The sequence below is a fragment of the Rhipicephalus microplus genome, chromosome 5, assembly GCF_043290135.1.
Source record: "Rhipicephalus microplus isolate Deutch F79 chromosome 5, USDA_Rmic, whole genome shotgun sequence".
NCBI lineage: Eukaryota > Metazoa > Arthropoda > Arachnida > Ixodida > Ixodidae > Rhipicephalus > Rhipicephalus microplus.
The window spans coordinates 131,550,546-131,572,535 of NC_134704.1; the positions used below are offsets into that span (position 1 = coordinate 131,550,546).

General features: G+C 45.1%; 1 protein-coding gene across 1 annotated transcript in view; it reads left to right on the top strand.

Moving 5' to 3' along the window:
* The window catches only part of LOC119174229 (glutamate receptor ionotropic, kainate 2), a 269,581-nt gene that overhangs the window by 62,783 nt on the left and 184,808 nt on the right, over positions 1–21,990 (top strand). The window contains exon 2 of the mRNA XM_075895948.1: positions 1,382–1,540. Coding sequence (XP_075752063.1) covers positions 1,382–1,540 — 159 coding nt within the window. The remainder of the gene's footprint in view (positions 1–1,381; positions 1,541–21,990) is intronic.

A 21,990-nucleotide genomic window follows, 5' to 3' on the forward strand; every position in this document is an offset into this window, starting at 1 on the left:
TGTTCAGACAGACAGACCAAATTTTTTTCGTCAAAGGTCCCCAAGAAAGACTGTCGTCTTTAAAAGTGGTTTTCACGTTCGAGTGCTTTAAGGGGAGTGCAGCAGAGACTATGAGCATTTTTTCTGGTCCACTGAATGGGTGGATAAAATAGGATTCTCCTTGCGACAAGGTTATGACCTTCGCTTCACTAAGCTCAGTTTACGTTATTATTATTATTATTATTATTATTATTATTATTATTGTTGTTGTTGTTGTTATATTATTGTTATTATTATTGTTGATGTTGTTATATTATTGTTATTATTATTATTCAGAACACTGAGGACGCGCAGCAAGTGCCCTCCGTGATTTTTAAATGAACCCAAATTTAGTTACCTTTCTTTAGTTCATATTATACCTTGCACCAATTTGTACGGACTCTATCCGCAATGTGATCTTCATATATGAACTGGAGCATGCCCATATATACTGTGCTCATTCATGCGTTATACTCTGTAGTGTATAGAGGTAAACAGTGCCTCTGAATATTGTTTCTTTTTTGATTCTTAATGTTTCGTATTTTTGTTTATCTTGTAAAATACTGTTATGATGTTGGGAAAGCCGGCTCTAACGTAGCCTACCTTCCCTTATTTTTCCAAATATGAATAAAAAGCTCTTTCTAAACACCTATATAAACCGGACCAGAGTTCATATATTCATTGATAGAAAAAGTTTTCTTGCAGCCGAGCTACGTTGTTGAAGTATGTGCGCAAGCGATCTAGCATATGTGAGCAGTGCTTCAGGCTGCTGAACTCGGATGGTGTCGAAGTGTATGACGTTGCTGACTGTTTTGCCACAGACTTTTATTCCATGTATAAGACCTTCTACTCTATGACTCAGATAGCATAACATTACAAGGTCATTACCAAATCTAGTCGTATGCAATCCTCACCAGCTCATGCATTAGGCGCTCAAAAACATCCCAGTCACGTGGCCCATATGGCGTTTCTTCCACCATACCAAAAGATTATGGTAGTATACATTGTTCAGTACTGATTACAATGTATATTAACTATTTGAACGCTTCGACATTACGCGGAAGACAACACATTACGACTGATACCTAACGTTCCCAGGAAAATCAGTTCTATCAGACATAAGTATCCAGGAGTGATGGAGAAGAAACAGCGCAGCGATAGACCTACATTTAGAAGATCGCACACGGAATACGAAGACGTCAGTTCATCACGCAGTATATACATTCATAATTGTTTTCCACCCCCACCACCCTCCAGTGAACATTTGGCTTTCTAGACCTCTTTCATAAGATTTATATCCAATTACCAAAATTTTCTTCATCATCTTGTAATAGCTTCAAATCTTGCATCAACCCTTTCGCAGGAGGCCTCTTCGACACGGCGCCATCAGAGGACGACGAGCGGGCTTTCACGTACGCTGTGGAACGTGTCAACCTCAACAACGACGTGCTGCCCCGAACTACGCTGCTTCCCCTACTCGAAACACTCAAGCCAAGAGACAGTTTCCATGCATCGAAAGCCGGTGAGCAGCCACACTCCGCACCCAAATAGCTCTACGCAGAAAAAGAATGAGCTGCTGTTCATTGAGGAATTATTAACGCCATAAAAAAAGAACTACCAGTTATAGTTTATTGCGGATTGCAGTGCAGCTTACTTTTCTTGACATCGAAGCCAGTTGCTCATTTGGCACAGTCTAAAATTCTCGTCTGTTACGTTGGCGTATAGAGTTTCTCAAAATGTTGCCTAGAGGAAAAGCTGGCGCCAGCTAGTAAGTCATTCATAAGGGACGCTGTTGCCGCGATGGCAATGACAGCACATGTGCCTGCGATGCTTGAGTTGTCTGGCTTTGAGCAAGGCAGCGGTTAGCCAACGGGTAAAACTACGCAAATCAAGCTTCTCTAAGCTTTTCTACGTACGGGTTCAGTTCACGCATATTATATTATAATATTAGGGTCCATTCACATGTGAGGCAAAAAAAAAAACGCAAAAATAGAAAGCAGCAGCGGCAGCCATATCGTTTGCCTTCCAAGTTTAGCGACCATTCATTTCTTTTTACGCTATGTAAAATTTTACATCGATACAGAAAATTCCTGTCTTAAATACAAATTCTGTCAGTGCAATGATAAAAAGAAATTGCTTACTACTTGCTCCTTTAGCTCTGAATTGACTTATTTGACGCAAGAAATGCGTTGAAGACAGACAAGTCATCGCGGTGTCCGGGTTTTTCATGTACGATGCAAACAGGCATGAAGTCCGAACCTAACATAACCCACTATTTTCATGCGTACAACAAATCGTACTTCTATAGAGTGTCGCGCCGCGGTGGTCTAGTGGCTAAGGTACTCGGCTGCTAACCCGCAGGTCACGGGATCAAATCCCGGCTTCGGAGGCTGCATTTTCTATGGAGGCGGAAATGTTGTACGCCCGTGTGCTCAGATTTGAGTGCACGTTAAAGAACCCCAGGTGGTCGAAATTTCCGGAGCCCTCCACTACGGCGTTTCTCATAATCATATGGTGGTTTTGGGACGTTAAACCCAACATATCAATGAAAAAAAACTGTACGATTGGCGCACACTGAACGATCACATGTGACCACTCCGGGCATGCCTTTTACTGTCAAATTTGTCCGCTTTGTACAGAAAGGGATGATTCGAATGACAGCAGAAAAGCAGTGGCTACACGCAGCAATAAATCTAGCCATGTGATTTGTGTAGATGAAGGAATGAAGGAAGAGTAGATGTATAGATGAGAGGCTACAAAGAGATTTGTGATGATCAATTTTAACCTAAAATATTCTGATCGAAGACTATCATTAGAAACTGATTACGCTGGGTAATGCAATTCTATTCTTGAACTTCATGTGCGTTTGGTACGAGTGAAGCATTTGAAACTTCACTTCCAGGTAAGTATATAGCTTTTTCCAAGCGAAGTCATCTACGATAAAGCGAAACCGAAATAAGCCCGTGGCATGTGCACAAAAGCTCCTAGTATCTAAGAGCCACGGATTTGAAAAAAAAAATTCCGCTGCTTACTGCCAGTCAACTAAAAAAGTAAGAAGAGATCACACGGGTTTCCAACACTAATTGAACTTTTAGGACAGCCGTAGTAGATAATTTAGAAAGACTAAAGAAGTGACGAGATTGAGCCAGTGACAAACTCTGATTGTGCACGTTTCAGATTCGCTTATTAAGCTCCTGCATGGAGTGCTTGGGCAGTGATTTTAACGCGATAGCGTTAAAGAGCTCGTGTCGCAGAAAACCCGCCACCGGCGTCGGCCCCGTTGGTTGTGAGAGAAAAATCGTCGGTGAGTCTGTGACCGAAAAATAAAGTTGCAAGGTAGCCGCGGGCGGCCGCTACTTGTCCATACGTGCTCGCGCAATCACACTGACAAAGCTGTGCATTAGAAGAAAAAAAAAGTGCTCAAGGTCACGAGGTTCGGTAGCTTCTTTGTCCTGCCACACCTCTCTGCTTAGCTTCCAGCGCATTCGTTGGGAGGAGAGAAAAGATATTGCAATTGCAGCATGTGACAAACCTTTGCCACTCCACTTGCACTAGACGGATTCTTAACATATTTGCTGCGTTGAATTTGTGAGGCAATAAGCTCTTCTAGAGAATTCATTCCATGGTTGCTTGGAAGAGTGTTTCAGGGCTCCTTTAACGCATTTTGTTCGACAGGTGTCACGACGAAAACGAGCCCATTCGGCGATAATAGCGCGCGCTGGTCCAATCTACCGTGCACGTGTTTGTGTGCGTGTGTGTGTATGTAACAAAACATATTAATAAGTATGCACTTAGTGGTCTAAGGGCGCACTAGGGGCCGGATTTCGCTATCGCGTTCATCTCTTAAAGGCGAAGCTTAAGGGCCCCCAATTTTTTCACTCCTTCTAAAAGATTCGATCTTGCGAATGTTAATTTCCTGATGTTAGCGGACAGCCTAATTAACGCCCTCCTATAGTAGAGTACTTCATACTCTAAAGCATTGAACATTTTTTTCCAGTCATCGTAGTTCAAGCAAAATTAATTAACACTTCAGCATGACGTTGATCGAATCCTACGCATTGTCTCTGTGTCTTCCTGACCTCCCAACCTCCGCAGCTTTTCGCAAACGTTATTTCGGTTGAGTTCGCATTTTTTCCAGAGGCCAGTGGTGTAGATTTTACGTTGTTCGTAAAACACGCTCTTCACTCTCATTCGTACCTAAGTTCGTTTCGAGCTTGTAATTAGTTCGAATGCTTCGAAGTATAATTGAATATTAGGTATTTCTTATTTTAATACAAGAGTAACGTAGAAAGGTATTTAGACAACATCATTGATTATGAAATAATGATTTGAGGGGATGTGAGGGGAAGTGGCTAATTATACCAGTGATAACAGCGCAAGAAGGAACAAGGAATAGAAAGAAACACAGACCCATGGTCTGATAGTTTCCCCTGTACTTTTCTTTGCAGTATTGTCTGTGCGTTCTCATTATTATTGTGTCAAAACACGGAAAAACAAGCCCTTAAATATACACTCCTAAAAGTAAAGGTTGTCATATTCTCTAGCTATATACTAACCATTCACTTGTCACATAAAGCACAAGCCTCTCAGTATGGGAAGGTTGTATAATGCAGTTTAGTGAAATTTACTACCTAGTTAGTAAGTGAGCAGTTCTTACTCGTGCGGTTAGTCCACCCCCGCAAATAGAAGCTTACGCCTATTTTGTAACATGTTCGCGTGCGTTGCCATATCAGAATATATTACAAAAGTATAGGATAAAAAAAAAACTAATTGACATCCCTATCGAAAAAAACAGCGTTTGAAGTATCCGTCAGTGCTTTTCAGCGCACTGGGCGACACTGGAAACGCTCTACAGTTTGTCCCAGTGTACTACAGCACGCTGTGGGGCACTGGGACACAGTGTACAGCGCGGCCAGCGTCGCCCAGTGCACTGAAACCCACTGGGCCACGCTGTACAGCCTAGCCCAGTGTCCTAGTGCGGTGGGAGACACTGGTCACGCTGCACAGTCTCTACCACACACTGATAACGTTAGCGGCACTTTGGAAGAAACTTGGCGCGATCAGCGCACTTTCTGTAAGACTTCATATTAAATCACGAGATGTCGAGCGTTAGATTTACCGAATATGATGGTTATCTTATCTATGCGCTACATATATATATAGCTTTGTTTTAGTAAGGAAATGAATGCGAGTACGCTGAATCATTCATATGTCGAGCGCGCAGGTCAGGGACGCCGCCAGGATTTTTCTGGGGGGGGGGGGGGGGACCAACGACGATTGTGTTCCTGCAAGGATGACAGGGAGGCACAGAACTGATGCGTCGTGTTTTAACTAAGCTTGCTCTTGGGAGGGGGCAAAGGGGGGAGGGCGTGCGAGAATATCGTGAAAAAGGCTCCAGCCCACCCATGAATGCCCCTTCTGGCGCGGGTGCGCTTTCTTGAAGTTCGATTAAATTTCGTCAATGTATTTCATAAACGGCATCGATAGATCTGATGATTGGAAACACAGTATGACTGTAGTATCAGCCTGATAATGAAGGCTAACCTACTCTAGCAGGGAGCCGTTGCGGCTCGCACCGTAGGAAGCCGCACGTCCCTGGTAGCAGTTATCCGCTGCAATGCCCAATCTAGGTGTTTTCAGCTTTTCATTTGTGTAGTCGAAGGGGAAAATATGACCAATCATGGGTCACTTTTGATCTAAACTACACTTTAACGATTATTAGACTCTTTCTAACTGATTATCTACGATATTCACAGCAACCGTGGCACAAGAAGTGCGGCCCTAAGCCTAATGGTTGTTTCGGTTAGAGTGAAGTGCTGCGGCTGTCGTATTCGTAACGTAAATGAGGAGGGCAGAAAATACTTCTAAACTATCCAGGGACAAAATTTACAGTGTTCCCCGCAAAAGCTAAGCTAACAATCTCTTCTTTAGCGATATGTATGTATATATATATATATATATATATATATATATATATATATATATATATATATATATATATATATATTGTAATAAGTGAGACAGACACAACACCCGTCCGTCGGGCAAGCTGTTTTATTCTGCCTCTTCTTCCTCGCTTTTCAGCCCATGGCCCACAGCTGCAGTGCCGCTCTTCGTTACATTCGGCCACACTGCGGACCTGACAAAGAAAAAAAAAAGAAATTACAGTTCATTGCACCTGCAGCGGTCCGACTGCTTTTTCCAAGCCTGACACATGCGCGGCAAAGTTGTTTCTTTTGCGTTTATCGAGAGTGAAAATCGCATCTGAGGTGTTCACATGGCAGGTATTTTCTCCTACACGCTGAGTAATTATGAACGGCCCATCGAACTTAGGGAGTAGCTTCTTGCCAGGCCCGCTGGTGCCCCTTTGCACCCAGACCTCGTCACCGATGTTGTAAGCAGGAGCGGGTCTACGGCGTCTGTCATATTGGCGCTTTTGATTTTCTTGTGCATGGGTGGTTTTCTTGATTGCCTCAGTTCGGATCTTCTGACAGGCCGCTTTGTGATCGTTGGCACGTGGACTTATAATGGGGGCATCAAGACTGAGGGCCGCTTTCAGCTGCGGTAGTTTCCCATGAACAATTTCGTAGGGCGTTACCGCGGTAGATGTCTGCAGTGCCGTGTTAATCGCAAAAGCGGCTGACGGAAGGTGGACGTCCCAGTCGGCCTCTCCTCTTTTCCCTGCCTTCGTATATGAAGCGAGTCGTGCCTGGATGCTCTGGTTGGTTCTCTCCGTAAGGCCGTTTGCTTGAGGATGAAACGCTGATGCGAAGTGGTGCTGCACGCCTGCCGTGCAAAGGTACTTTTTCAGTTCCCCTCTACGAAACCTTGTAGCCCGATTAGATATTAACTTTTTTGGTAAGCCATGTCTCCTTTCAAATCGGTGCTTGAGGAAGTCGATTAGGTAAGTGAATGCAAGAGATTGCACGGCCTCCACTTCCACGTATTTTGACAGGTAGTCTACTGCTACATTGACGTAACGATTTCCCGCAGTGGTGGTGGGTAGAGGTCCCATGTAATCAATGACAATCGTGTTTAAAAGTACTTCGGGTATCTGGATTGCTGTTAGTAATTAATCCAGGTTGACACCCAAGCAGTCGCTTAAACTGCTGGCAGGTTTTGCAACTGGCGACATAAGAACTGACGCTACTTTGCATCTTAGGCCACCAAAAACGTTCTTGTAGTTTCTGGAGCGTGGCTCGTTGGCCGGCGTGTCCGCATTCTGGCGAGTCATGAATGGCTCGTAATATTTCTGACCTGTGGAATTTCGGGATCACCAGGAGGTAACGTTCTTCGGATCGGTCCGCTCGCCAGTGACGCCGGTACAATGCGGCATTGCGCACCACAAAAGTACTGTGATTTCCCTTGTCAGTGATAGATGCAATAATGGATGCCAAATCTTTATCCTCCTGTTGGGCTCGGGATATATCCATTTGGGCGAAAAAAATGTGGGTTTTCCTGGTTTGTTGCGCGCAGTCAAGGGGTTTCCGTGAGAGTGCATCGGCGACGTTGTTTAGCCCCCCGGCGCGGTGGCGCAGGTCAAAATTGTATTCTTGCAGCTTGATTATCTACCGGGCAAATTTGTGCTTAAGTTGCTGCTTGGAGAACATCCATGCTATAGCAGCATTATCAGTCACAACAGTGAACTTACGCCCGAAAAGATAATGTCGAAACTTATCATCGACGCTCCATACCACTGCAAGACATTCAAGCTCGTTGGAGTGATAGTGGCGCTCGGTGTCTGAAAGTTTTCGGCTGGCACAAGCGACCACGTGTTCCACGCCATCTGGATCACGCTGCACTAACACAGCTCCTAGGACGACTTGGCTGGCATCAGTGTGCACTTCGGTGGACCAGTCTTCATTGAAGTGACTTAGTATGGGGCAACAAGTGAGCTTTTGTTTTAGAGCTCGAAAATCATTTCCTTGTGAGACGCCGCATTCAAACCGCGCGTCTTTTTTAAGAAGACCGCTCAAGGGAGCTGCGATCGAAGCGAAGTGGGGAATAAACCTTCGCAAATACGACGCCATACCCAGAAATAACTGGACCTGCCTCAAGCAGGTTGGTGTAGGATACTGCGACACGGCAGCTATTCGCTCCGGGAGTGGCTGAATGCCGACAGGAGATATATTATGTCCCAGGTACGAAATCTTGGACACCCCAAACTGACATTTATCTTGGTTCAATTGAAACCCTGCTGCATAGAGTCTGTGTAGTACTTCGTTCAAATTGCGAAGGTGTTCATCTTCCGTCCTGCCAACGTCCAGGATGTCGTCTAAGTACACCACACAGTCTTGGTTTTTCAATGGTCTGAGGACTGAATTCATCGCACGCTGAAAAGTGCTAGGAGCCGTTCTTAGTCCAAATGGCATGCGGTTAAATTCATACAGGCCGTTTTACATCTATCTTCCTCCGCGACGTTAATCTGCCAGTAACCTGCGTGTAAATCAAGCGACTAAATGAACTTGCAGTGACGTACTGTATCAACAGCGTCATCAATGCGGGGTAAAGGGTAGGAGTCAGGCATTGTACACTTATTGAGCTGCCTGTAGTCCACGCAGAAGCCTAGTGATCCGTTTTTCTTGCGAACAAAGACGACTGGCGCTGCCCACGGACTTGATGACGGCCTAATAATGCCCGCGGCAAGCATTTCATCTACTTGTTCTGCAAACCCTGCCCGTTCTTGTTCAGCGTATTGTCGCAGTGGTACGCATATTGGCGGATGATCTCCCGTTGGTATGCGATGAGCAGCAAATTAGTGCCTGGCAGTTCTCCTGTATTGCTAGCGAATACTGGCTGATGGTGAGCCAATATAGAAGATAAGGTAGGCGGTGTGGACGGCTCACCTGTCGGTGGTGGCAGGGCTGTGGCGGTAGTCCCAGCTGTCGAAGACCGGAGCTCGACGTGGCTGCTATGTATGGTGAGCTCAATGTCATCAGATAGCAAGAAGTCAGCACCAAGGATCATGTCGGCAGGGAGGTCTTCAAAGACGGGAATGGCTTTAAAAACTTTAGTGCCCGCTGCCGTCCGGACTGAAATGTCGAGCATTCCGACTGGCATAGTACTTCCTCCAAGTCCGCAGGGGGGAGGTTGCGTCCATGGTTGGATAGCGTCCGGAGCATGACGTCGGTGTAGCGCTGTTCGTTCCGCACCGGTATCCAGCAGAGCAGATAGGTCACCTATTCCCTCAACATGAATGGACATCCGAGGAGTTTGACAAGCTTGGTAGTGGATTCGGGTCTGGAAAGGTTGACGACACTCCTTGGCGTTGTGGCCAATGCGACCGCACTTGAAGCATCCGTGTCGTGTGGAGGCGTAAGTCAAACGGACAGTCGGTAATGTGTCCAAGCTAAGCCGACGACGAGAGTTCTGCTGAAGTTCGGCTGCCTTTTGAGCGAAAACCTGGGGTGACGCTTCAGGTGACTGGCAAGATAAGATGGCAGCATGGGTAGGGTCAGCCAAGCCATCAACGACATACTGGAGGGCAGCCGGAAAGATCCGTGTAATGCCACATTTGTCGAGAAGCCCGAGCTTATCGTAGACGTATTTATGGGCGTCTTCCGATGGAGCCTGCCGACGCGATCGCATGCGCATGAAATGGTCGTCGTATGCGGATGGAAGTGGTGGGAAGGCCGTGACGTCACTCTAGGGTTTGTACTTGCACAGTCACTCTAGGATTTGCACTTGCAGCCATCGTATTGGTGCCACGCTTTGGCGGACTCGCACAGTAGGCTTACGGCTAGCGATAGCGTCACGTCGTCAGTCCATGCATGTCGATGGGCCAACGAATGGATTTCATCCAGCCAGACAGTTGGGTCTTGATCAACGCCAGTAAAGTCAGGAATTTCTGCCATAGACGGAGGAGGCAACGTGGTGCGTGCACAGGCTGCTGAGAAGATGATGGTGGCGTCTGCAAGACGCTGGCTCGAAGTAGCGATGGCCTGCAGAAACGTGCAGAGTTCTTTGGCGGCTACAGGCGAGGAATTACGCCTGTCTTCTGGCGACGGTACTGACGTTGTTCCAGGGATGGTACATGAGGCAAAGTCCAAGGGAGCGTGTACGGCGTCCCTGGGCAAGGAGGTGGTTTGCGAAGCCAAGTCAGTGGAGTCACCTTGTGGTTTGGCAAGGACGCCTGCAGGCAGCGCGCTGGCTTCGGTACCCGCGGTGGCCAGGTCGGATGCCATGGCCACGGTAGCAGAAGCTGCGGGCCGCTGGAGAGTGCGTCCACTCCGTAGGGCGGTTTCTTCACGCAGGTAGTCGCGCACAGGCTCGTTGAAAGGCTGCGCCAGTGTAATAAGCGGGACAGACACAACACCCGTTCGTCGGGCAAGCTGTTCTATTCTGCCTATTCCTCGCTTTTCAGCCCATGGCCCACAGCTGCAGCGCCGCTCTTCGTTACAATATATATATATATATATTTTTTTCATCCACTTTTCTTTCTTCTTAATTACATTCCATTGGTTCTAATAACTTCCCCTGTACATTCCTTGGCATTACTGTCTGTTATATCTCATTATTTATTGTGTTAAAACACGGAAAAACGAGCCCTTAGGTATACACTTCTTTTCCTTATATATATATATATATATATATATATATATATATATATATATATATATATATATATATATATATATATATATATATATATGTGTGTGTGTGTGTGTGTGTGTGTGTGTGTGTAGGACAGAAAACTACTGTCAGTAAGAGCCCCAAAAGGATTACTTATGTATGAGAAACGAAGTCTAGGAAGACAGAGAGTTCTGTGGAGTTATGAAATACACACAATTTACGGAAGAAGATATACTGAGCCTGCACAACTTAGCATCGGTTGGTGATCACAGGGAGTAGCCTTTGTTGTACAGTTGAAGTAAATAACAAGAAAACCATGATTGACGAAACATACACACAAAAAAAAACACATGCCACAATGCGGGCCCAAGTAAAGGCCTAACACCTTTTTCTGCTTACTCGAAGTGTAACAACACAAACTGTTGCATTCCAATAGCGCTTGTTGCAGTGCTTATTTGTTTATTCCTTGGGAATAAGTGGTAGTATGGCACAAAGAAGACAGAAATGAAGGAAATGCACTGCCGTCAGATGTTGTCAGTTTGTGCCTCGACATCGTTTTTCAACTGCACAATGCACCATTTTTTTCGAGTAGTGTATTATTGTCCGTCCACAACCGCCATTAGAGCTCTTCACGTGAAAGCCCCGCCGCGGTGGTCTAGTGGCTAAGGTACTCGGATACTGTCCCGCAGGTCGCGGGTTCGAATCCCGGCTGCGGCGGCTGCATTTCCGATGGAGGCGGAAATGTTGTGGGCCCGTGTGCTCAGATTTGGGTGCACGTTAAAGAACCCCAGGTGGTCGAAATTTCCGGAGCCCTCCACTACGGCGTCTCTCATAATCATATGGTGGTTTTGGGACGTTTAACCCCACATATCAATCAATCAATCAATAAAGCTCTTAACGTGAAAATCGTGTCTGCACAACGTTTATCTCGCATACAGTGCGAGAACTGACCCGCGCCGCTGCAAAAAAGCTCTGTATCAACGTTTATAAACACAACAATTATGCGAGCCTATTAACCGTAGCTTCATAAAATAAAGGTGTGCGATCCATTGTGAGGAACGGGGTAGCGCGAATCTAAATGAAAGTAGTTCTGCACTCTTCAGCAAAACAGCCTTCACGTCAGCACAAACACGTGCGGAATGAATGCTGCGTAGTTTGAAAATGAGTTCGAGTAAAAAAAGAAAATCTTTGAAAGTCTCGCTGAAGTTCTGGCTGTGCGCAATGAGTCCTTCCTGCGCCATTCACGCCTTTGCATTGGTGGGACTCGAAAATACCGGTTTCAGTACGAATCCAATATATATATATATATATATATATATATATATATATATATATATATATATATATATATCGCAGTTTAGTATAGGTGCAAACTTAATACAGCGAAGAGCTTCATACCTGTGTTTTGCGTGTTTAAAACATCGGCACGCACGAAAGACAAAATTGAATGATGACTTAACAGAGAAATGTGTGTGTGGTCGTATCTCGATCACGTTTAATTTTAGCCACATCCAAGGGTTGGCTGCACCTACAATGAAATAATTGTACTCCAGACGCATGATTGCTCTAGATAACGCCACGAATGAGTTTGATATGTCACTTCCTTTCAATCTGTATGATCAGGCTCCAAGGAAACCGACATGCCCTCCCACCCTATACACAAGGCACAATGACAAGACGAACGTATACGAAGATGCGTCTTGCCCTGACGAAGCGTAAGCCTCTGCGGTCTTCATACCAAAACTTGATTAAAAGAAAATTGTATAAATTGTCACACAATTGTTCAACAAAGACATTAGAAGTGGTGGCAATTTCGTAGCAGTTCGACAATTTCATTACCAGACAGTGGCTAGTATGCACGGATAGCAAACCCAACCTTCAGGTAAATAAACATGCAAAATCACCTTACGAAAATGGCGAAATAGCCCGATGTATTGCAGAAGCTGGAGAATATGCCTCAGTGCAGAGTTACCACATAGTATTTCAATTGATACCCAGCCATATTGGAATAAAGGCTAGTGAAGGGGTAAACACAGATTTGCCCACGAAATCCTTGAACAAAGAACGGAATTGAACAATCTCCGTGTCTGGGGCAATGTTCGCAATATTAGAACGCAGGAACCCAACGCCAGTGGATATGTGGTTTCATAATACCAAGCTGAAGCAATCGTTACAATGTGAAGTCAATTTTCAGAGCAAGTTTTGGTGTGGATCTGGCACCATATAGGGACGTTATTCTACAGGCTTCAACGAGAAGTAGCGTATAAGCTTCCTCCACGAAACACACCGATCAAGCTACCTGGAATGAAATACTGTGATCATGAAGGTGGGAGTGTTCGGAATAATATATTGCAGTGCGTAATGTAAGCAAATCAAAGGAGAAAATTGAAGAAAAAATATGAAAGTTGAGACAGGTGCCTCCTCGCATTGCCGAAATTACTTGGGCACTTGCATAAAACACATCTTCAGAAAAATGCGAACAGCTTCCCAAAAGACACTGCACTAGTTATTTATTTATTTTATTTATTTATTTATTTAAATATACTGCCAATTTCATCTGAGATTGTAGCAGGGAAGGCATATGAAAACGAATATTTGTTCACACAGATTCATAATGATAGAAAACACAAAAAAGCCAGAATTACAAATTGACATGGAAATCATAGGTTATACATTGCCATTAAAGAACACGCAATCAAACAATTTTAGTAATAGCAAAATCATGAACTAGGTTATCGTTAAAAAAGACCGCGAAAAGATAATGCATGTATTTGCGTTTGTGATGACTAGAGCGCACATTTCTGACAAAGGCCTATCCTATTCCTTGCGCTCCTTTCACAACCCTTTGATATGAGCACAAATGAGAGGTTAAAAGGGAATTTATAGCGCTTTTAAAGTGCCCAAAAATGCTTATTTTCTACGTTTGTGCATCAATGCCCATTAGGGCCTACACATGCATATTTTTAAAATCGATGCCTACATGCACACATATTATCCTCACGTTTAGTTGTGGATTGCTGTTTGAGGTCGTTATTCACGTTGTCGGCAAAAACTGACTCTTCTGAACTCGATAGTTTTCAATGTAGTTCTCTTGCTCCTCCAAGTTCTGGAACACAACGAACAGTCGGCCGGCAAACGCCCCTGCGGTGCCATGGGTCGAGCGGTTGTTGAAACCACGGACAGCCTTCAGGAAAAATAGTGATGGGCAAGAGTAGGAAGAAAGATGTGGTTGCATGAGGATTTTGCTTCGTTCATAATTTACACTTTAGGGGCGAAGCTTCTTAAGCCGTGGGTCACGCTTCCGCGATGTATGTAGTAGTAGTAGTGCGTCGTTGTAGTAGGTAGCCACCTCCACGGCCGGACTAGAGAAGCGGCATACGTGCATTCATTTGAATTGAGGAGGAAAGCCGCGAAAATTATCATAAATAAAAATATAGTTGTTTGTGATGAAATAACCTACAGAGACGAGTATCGGGGACTTAATCTCAAGAAAATCTGCCTTGAATTTGATGCTTACTAAAAAAAAACTAGTACTAGAAGGACGAACTTTGAGCACTATCTCGCTGGAAAGAGTTGCCACGTTGAACTCGCTGATAGAAACTTTCTTGATTTTCAGCATGTTTAGTTAGGCCGCAGTGCCGTGAACTAGTGGCGGTGAAAGGTGGGAACTAGACACGAAGCGCAGGCCGTAAGAGAGTGCGCATGTGCCGCTTCTCTAGTCCAACCGTGCCACCTCTTGCTTAGTCCTTGGAATGTCCACTGAATGGCGGTACTTCTATATGATGAGTATATTATGAAAAAATTCGTGGTGGTGGTATTTGAAGTGTTCACTAGATGGACGGACGGATGAACAGAGAGACAGATGCACGGACGGATGAATGTACGCGCGGATGGATGGACAGATGGACGCATGGACGCACGAATGCACGCACGGATGGATGGACGCATGGACGAACGGACGCACAGGCGTATGGACGCACGGACGAATGCAAGCGCGGACGGACTGATGGACGCTTCGCCCCTTTCGTCATCATGCACTCCGTGGATATGCTGTGATTTTTTTAGTTGTGCACCAACAAGGGCGAAATTGGCCTCACGAGATTGCAACTGGCCAATAGGATTCGGACCTACCTTCTGGTCTGTTAAAATTCTTGTTATTTTTTTTTTGCTGTGCCACTCTCATTTAGGCCAAAAATGTTCGTTCGTGCATTCGACAGTTTGCACTAGACTGACCATGATACACATTTGATGGAGAGGCTGTGTTCTGAGGTCCACGCGGATAAAAGGACAATTGCACGGTTAGTTACACTTTGATGCTTGAGCCATCGTAAACATAACATCTTGTTTAACAGTGGAGCTGTTTAAGCCTAGCATTGCTTCGCGACGCGACAAAAGAAATGACCATCATCATGGACCATCCCACACTCTCCTTGGCCTTTTTTTTTTGTCTTCGTCTTTCGCTTCTCTTCCAGAACACATGCGTTGATTTGTCCGGCCGGTGATGCAACAATTCTGATAGGCTGGAAGAGAGAGCGGAAGGAAGACAGATAAGAACAAAGGAAGACAGAGGGAAATTATTGGCTAGAAATTTCAGGGCACGGCGGTATACGAATCAACATACCGACGTTGTTGGAAACCATAGCGTACCCACGGCCGCTGGATAAAAACATGGTGCGGCCTGTTTCGTCACGCCATAGTGAATAGGCGAGCGTGTCTCCGCTGCATTGACGGTGGCCGCCGCTTTTTAAGTGTGAATACACTTTATAAGCGACCCCAAACCATCCACCGCCGTCGGCGGCGTCCGCAGTCTTCTCTCTATCTTTAAAAGAAAGAGGACTTGGCGGGCCGCAGCGTGACGCTCTACCGAATAAGCCACGGGCGCGACGCTGATATCGGTGTCAGTAACGCGCCTTATACCCCCTCCCCCTTTGCTCGCTCCTCCGCTCTCCTCGCTCGCTGCAGCTGCGCGCGCACCCCTCTCTCTCGCGCGCCCGCCTTCTCTCTTAGTCTCCCGTCGAGAGCGGGTCATGCGATGGATGTCCCGGAGGCAACGCTACCATCAACAACGAATGCAGTACAACCGAATGCCAGCACTGCACCCGTCGTTGGAGGTGACGGTACCGCGGTGGTTTTGCCGACGTTGGAAGACAAGGCGGCGCTGCGAAGGGCTCGTGAGACCGAACGTAAGCGGGCGAAGCGTGCAGCGGATGCCGAACTGCGTGCTCGCGAGGCCGAGTGCAAGCGGGCGAAGCGTGCAGCGGATGCAGAACTGCGCGCTCGCGAGGCCGAGGACAAGCGGGCGAAGCGTGCAGCGGATGGTGAACTGCGCGCTCGCGAGGCCGAGATGAGGCGTCAGCATCGAGCCGCGAACGCGGCCCAAGAAGCGGAACGACAACGCAAGCGTCAGGCGGAGAAGGGCGATGAAGGCCGGCGTCAAGACGCCGCTCGCAATCGTCAACGGCGAGTGGACGTTCCCGAAGCCGTTCCAGCCAGTGAACGTGCCGCGCGGGAGAGGGTGCGAGCCCTGGACTTTGCTCGTCCGGACGCGTCGTGAAGTGTAAATAAATAATACTTCGTATATAATGTATCTGTGTACAAATGCTTCATGACAAACAACACTTGAATTCATTAATTACACTTTAATCATCATCATCAGTAATAAAACTCCCAAGCATTTCCCCGAGGGTGAACATGGTTAAGTGCGAATGCACGGGGTGATGCTATGAGGGGGAGTAAAGTTAAAATCCATTGGCATTCGCCAGTGAGTTAACGTAAACTCCCCCGTGTGATCAAATTGCGATTCCCAGGAACCATTACACCATAAAGGCACCATAGTGTGATTAATAAATATAATAGTGCAAATTAATAAATACCCCTAATAGCATCACCCCGTGCGTTCGCACTTAACCATGTTCACCCTCGGGGAAATGCTTGGGAGTTTTTTGGTGAGGGCGCTAATACTTCAATCATCGAAGCAGACGACAGTTCATCTTGCATTGTGGCCCGCGTTGTAGTTACTTAAAGATTTATCCTTCTCTGTGGCTGTTTCGGTCTGCTTTCTCGTGCTTTCTTTGCCTGTGCTTGCGCGTGGGGAGGTTGAGGGTGATTGTGCTCTCTTTTAGAAGTCGCCTCAGATGCCTGTTTGTAGGAAAGAGCAGGGAACAAGATAGAGTACCATGCCTCCTTAGGCAGCACCAAAATTGTGCTTCACTTGCTAAAGGGTAAATAGGCTGAGGCAGGTTAGTATTGGAGAGATTCGCTATAGTTCTAAACAGTACCTTCTGGAATGCTGAAGTTCTAGCAGGCTTAAAGCTCAACACGCATACGCACATAAAAAAACACTCTGCTTCTCTGCACTACAAAAAAATGTAGCAGAATATATTTTTTTGCTTTTTTGTAATATTACTAGAAGTATAAATCATGCGTGTAACAATTATTTGCCTATTTTTATATCTCGAAAGAAAGGCAAACTTAGAAATGTTTCAAGAACATTAAGAGCAATGCCTAACATTTACTTTAACAAGACGACACTCGCCAGATAGCATAGCTTCTCAGCACGCGCATATGAGAGCAGAAATGCCACAGTTGAAAAGACAATGAAATAAAATGAAGTAAAAGTCAGTTTTTTTCAAATACAACATCGCGTAGAGAAACAGCGCATGCCCCAAAATATCAACTGAGGCAAAATAAAACAGAAGTAATCCGAAACAGAAACAGAATGGATCAGAAAGAAACGTGTCAGGACGGCGAAGTGCACGTAATCCGTATCTCTACTATGAGAGTTTGTCAGGCTCTTTGATCTAAAAAATGACATGTGTCACTTTCTTGCGATGCATAAAACCTATCAGCGCGTGCCTGTACCATGTTTGGATACGGGAAAATTAAATTTCACATTGACCTTAAAAAAGAGCGATGTCGTTGGCATCGACATGTTGTGACCTTTTATAATCTCAATGAACTGGAGTTAATGCCAGAAGTGTGAGTGGTTTTCAGGAAACTTCGAGCAAGAGCGATGCAAAAGCGACACGCTTCCATGGCGTGACGCACGCACACCCACGCATTCTTCTGACGTCAACCATTCATCTCAAAATATACCTCATGACATTACATACACAAAGAATGTTTTGCACAGATTCTGCATTGCTTTCATTCTGTGTCACACAGGCGTTGCTGCCGCTGGTGAATAATTTAATGGTAAAAATCTGCCGTCATTGATTGGATACATGCACTTCAAAGGAATTCTGTCCTGAAGGGAGACTGAATGAATCAGTGAGTGAATGAGTCAACTTTGTTACGTAAACTCAACATCGGCTAGCTAGCTAGGCACACTCAAATAAGACCATCTGCCCACTGTATAGCCGGGATTTGAAACGTGTAAAACAACCAAACACACTATCGAAGTTGAGTCATTCTTTTATTTGCCGAAACATTGCTGGCGACGTGGTAACCATGCACCCTCGGCCGAATAGCTTAAAAAAAAACGAACGAAGCGACCGCAGCGTCATAAAACTTCACCGTGAAAAGAAAGAAAAAAAAGAAAAAATAAATAAAGAAAAAAATAAATAAAGAAAAAAGAAAGGCAGAAAAAAAACAGAAAGGAAAAAAAAAAGGAGGATGAGGCACATCTCTGTTTTTGCCACTCCCCCCCTATAGCCTGCGTGTCACTGGTTACCCGCTACGCCGTAAGTCATCATATTTTGCGTAGTTTGGAAATAGGCCATATGTAATTATTCTTCACTGTACGACGAAGCGAACCCGCTAACCGTCCTCAATGCAGTTTTTGCAGGTGCATGGGCTGTGACTGATGGAGACAAATAATTATGGTTTAGTCCTTTTTGTACGCTTCGGAGACATCAAACCAGCCACTCGTTAGGCCCTTCTCGTTGTGTGACACCTGGTGTCATATCACTCTTCCACCACACTCACAATCTGTTAACGCTACGTTACATCGCTAACTCCCATTGTTTTCGCGAACGAGCTTCAAGCCCATGTGCGCCTCTGTGGTAGCATACTTGAGTGCGACGCAGAAAACCTGGCTTCACAAGCCGCTCAATCATAGATTATAGTTTTTTCAGTAAACACCGTAGCGGATATGGACTTCAATGGCCGTGGAACACTGAACCACCAAAAGTGACTGTTACAGTGAAGGCTTCCGTCTAGTAGCGCAGTCTTGTCTAAAAGAAAAAAAAAGGAGGGAGGGAGGAATACGAACCTGAAAATTCTAAAATTGTTCAAAGGTTGTCGGTGAAACTTGCAAATGCAGCAAAAAAATGTGACGTGTTTTAAATGCGAAGAATTTGTTAGCCAATTTTGGTGAATATGAGCGTATCTATCTATCTATCTATCTATCTATCTATCTATCTATCTATCTATCTATCTATCTATCTATCTATCTATCTATCTATCTATCTATCTATCTATCTATCTATCTATCTATCTATCTATCTATCTATCTATCTATCTATCTATCTATCTATCTATCTATCTATCTATCTATCTGGCCGCTTGAGTTTGGGTGCTGTCGTGTTCACCCTCTTAACTTGGCGTGAACCAAAAATTAGCATGGAAGGTAACATGGTTCGACGAATACGACGTGCTGGTCAAGACATGAATAATGTCCCAATGCCGTCATGTACGTCGTCAAACACTTCCCACGAGACAGTGGCACGTACCCACGGTAGGGTATGGGCCGCTGGTATGCGGGTATGTGCCACAGGTGATAGACAGTATCTAATCAGGAATTACGAGAACACACCTGGGCAGTTTTAACACGCAAGAGTTAAGAAATACCCGACATCGGTAGCATCGACCCGACGAATCCAAATAGTAAATGTCAGTCTCAGCTGGATTCGAAGCCAAGCATTCCGCGTGGCAATGAAAAAGTTTACCACAGAGCTACGCCAGTTCTAGGAACTACTTTTCAAATAGATGCTTATCTTCGTGAAACGTCTATAGTGGTTACAGTGCTGCCTACTCAATTTTATAAACATTAGATGTGAACTCCTTTGATACAACCATCACGTCGGGTTAACGTCAACTGTGGTTAGTTGCCATGCGCTGAAGTTGATTTTGATTTCAGTAGCAGTGTCCAGGACCAGCATTATCGCGAGCATCAGCGCTTCATGTCAGCTTCTGGTGTTGCTAATACACATGTTTTAGTTGGCATCGTTGCGCAAGTACAAACAACTGGTTTTATAATCATCTGAAGCTCATCAACGTATGTCTGTGCATGAAACATTTGTACATATATTAAACGTCATTTCATGACATTTCGCTGCATAAAAAAGTTGCAACATGGTCACCTTCCCTTCACACGCTTTGCATAACGTCAATTCGCAGGTACGTGGGATCTGCCGAATCTTTAATATTTGGCGCAGTACCCATGAGCGGAATCAAATAACTACACGGCTAAATTCTAACACTTAAGGAAAATTCACCATTTACAGCTACTTGTTTTACAATAATACCTGCGGAGGAACCTAAGGACTTCAAGCCCAAATATTCTTCCTGCGCACTGACTTTCCACAGCGTTTCAAATCGCGGTAGTTCTTTCTGCATTTATGCATGGAAGATGATCTGTGCCGATAACCAAGTGCACGTTTTGCTTGAAACAATCATATGAAGAGCAGTACACTCCCATACAAGGACTTTTATCAAGATTCGCGACCCGTATTGGCAGAGCTTCTACGTGCGTCAATGTCGGAGGTTAGGCACGTGCTCTAAAGCTTACCGCTTCTTCTGACAAGCCTGCCAATTAAGGCCGAGGCCTCAGGTCAATGGCATAAGAAGCTGTATGCTTTCGCTGTGAAGAAATTGCGGGAGTGCTGAAACTTTGGCTTTAGCCAAGCGCGAGTTTGTCGGGCACATTTCGCGCTCCCATGGGAACGGTGCTAGGACGACCCCACACAACGGATGTCGTTGGCATCGCACACGTGCCGACGGAGTATCCCTTAGGGAGCCGCCGTCCTAGATTATCCTGCTAAGCGCGGAACCGACGTGGAAGATATACGTAAAGATTCCGAAATTGTGTGGGATACGCATAGGCGAAGTCCTTCCCATTTGCGTATTCATTTGTCTACAGCAGATTGATGAGGCGAAAAAGTATTCATCGAGAGAAATTATGTCAGAGTGTATGGCTGATTTAGGAAAAAGATTTCGCATGTCGTGTTGCATCTATAAATTACGGGTGAAGAAAGTGGTTGACAGTGACATGGATCACCTAATTAAACTTGCTCGATCCTATATCTTCTTTTGCTCATTGAACAACTTGAATGACGATAACTGTCTGGCGAATCCGTAGCGCTTAGATTAGTAGGTATATTATGCCGATGACATATGCATCTGGGATTCGGCAGTGACTCCAAGTTCGTGCAAGGCTCCAGAAAACAGCGAGAATAATGTCGAAGTATACCTCTATATGCTCGAGGCCTCAGAATTTCTACCTAGGACTGCACCTTAGTCCTTTTCTATCAGAAACCAGTGTTATGGTACCCCGTTTATTTGACAACGTAAGAACTTCACATACGAGATGTCACCAATTCTTGGGCGTGATTATCGACAGATTTATTTCGTGGAGTGCTCATATCTCGCCCTTAAAAATGCTTACTTCTATCACCCACGCAATCATATTTCTTGCCTGTAAAACTCGGCAAATCAGTATATCAATCTATGCTTCAACTGTGATGTGCGCTATTGTTGTGAATTTCGCGGTATAGCACACACCTGCTTTCAAACTCGGGGAGACTAACATCCGGGTCCTGCGAAGTATTCAAGGCCAAAAGTTTCGCACATGATTGAGGTTACCTAGCTGAACTAATATAGTCACAACGATTGTAACTGCCAATTACTCCGAGAATACGACATATATTACGACAAGATTGCCACACGATTAGCAGGCAGGTATACTGTCCACACAGTCTGCGCTCATATTCGTCCTGAATAGAAAGTGCCTGACCATCACCCGGCTAGCCTGCCACTAGAAAGATTGAAGTCAGAGTTCTTCAGAGTTGTTGCGGCTAGTCAACATTCCATCTTCTGGAGGTTCTCGCCCATAAGGATACTGCTATGCTCAGAGTGATGCTTGGCAAGACCCCGGTGTACCTTGAAGGGCCGTATATAAAAAAAAAGGCTGGCTTGTCATCTCCAACCGTCAAGAAAATATGATTGGACATTTTTCATATATTGTATGTTCCCCAAATTCATATTTATTTTTGCCAGTTTTTTTTCCTAGGGGCGAAGCTCCTTAAGGTGTGGGTAGGGCGTAACTGGTATGTATACATGTATGTAGTAACCACTTCACAGAATATCCACAGAGTGAATGATTACGAGTGGGTTGAAGCTTGGAAGAGTTTTATCGGCAAACCATGAATCATTCGCTGACCGTGTCCGTCTGTCGTCTGT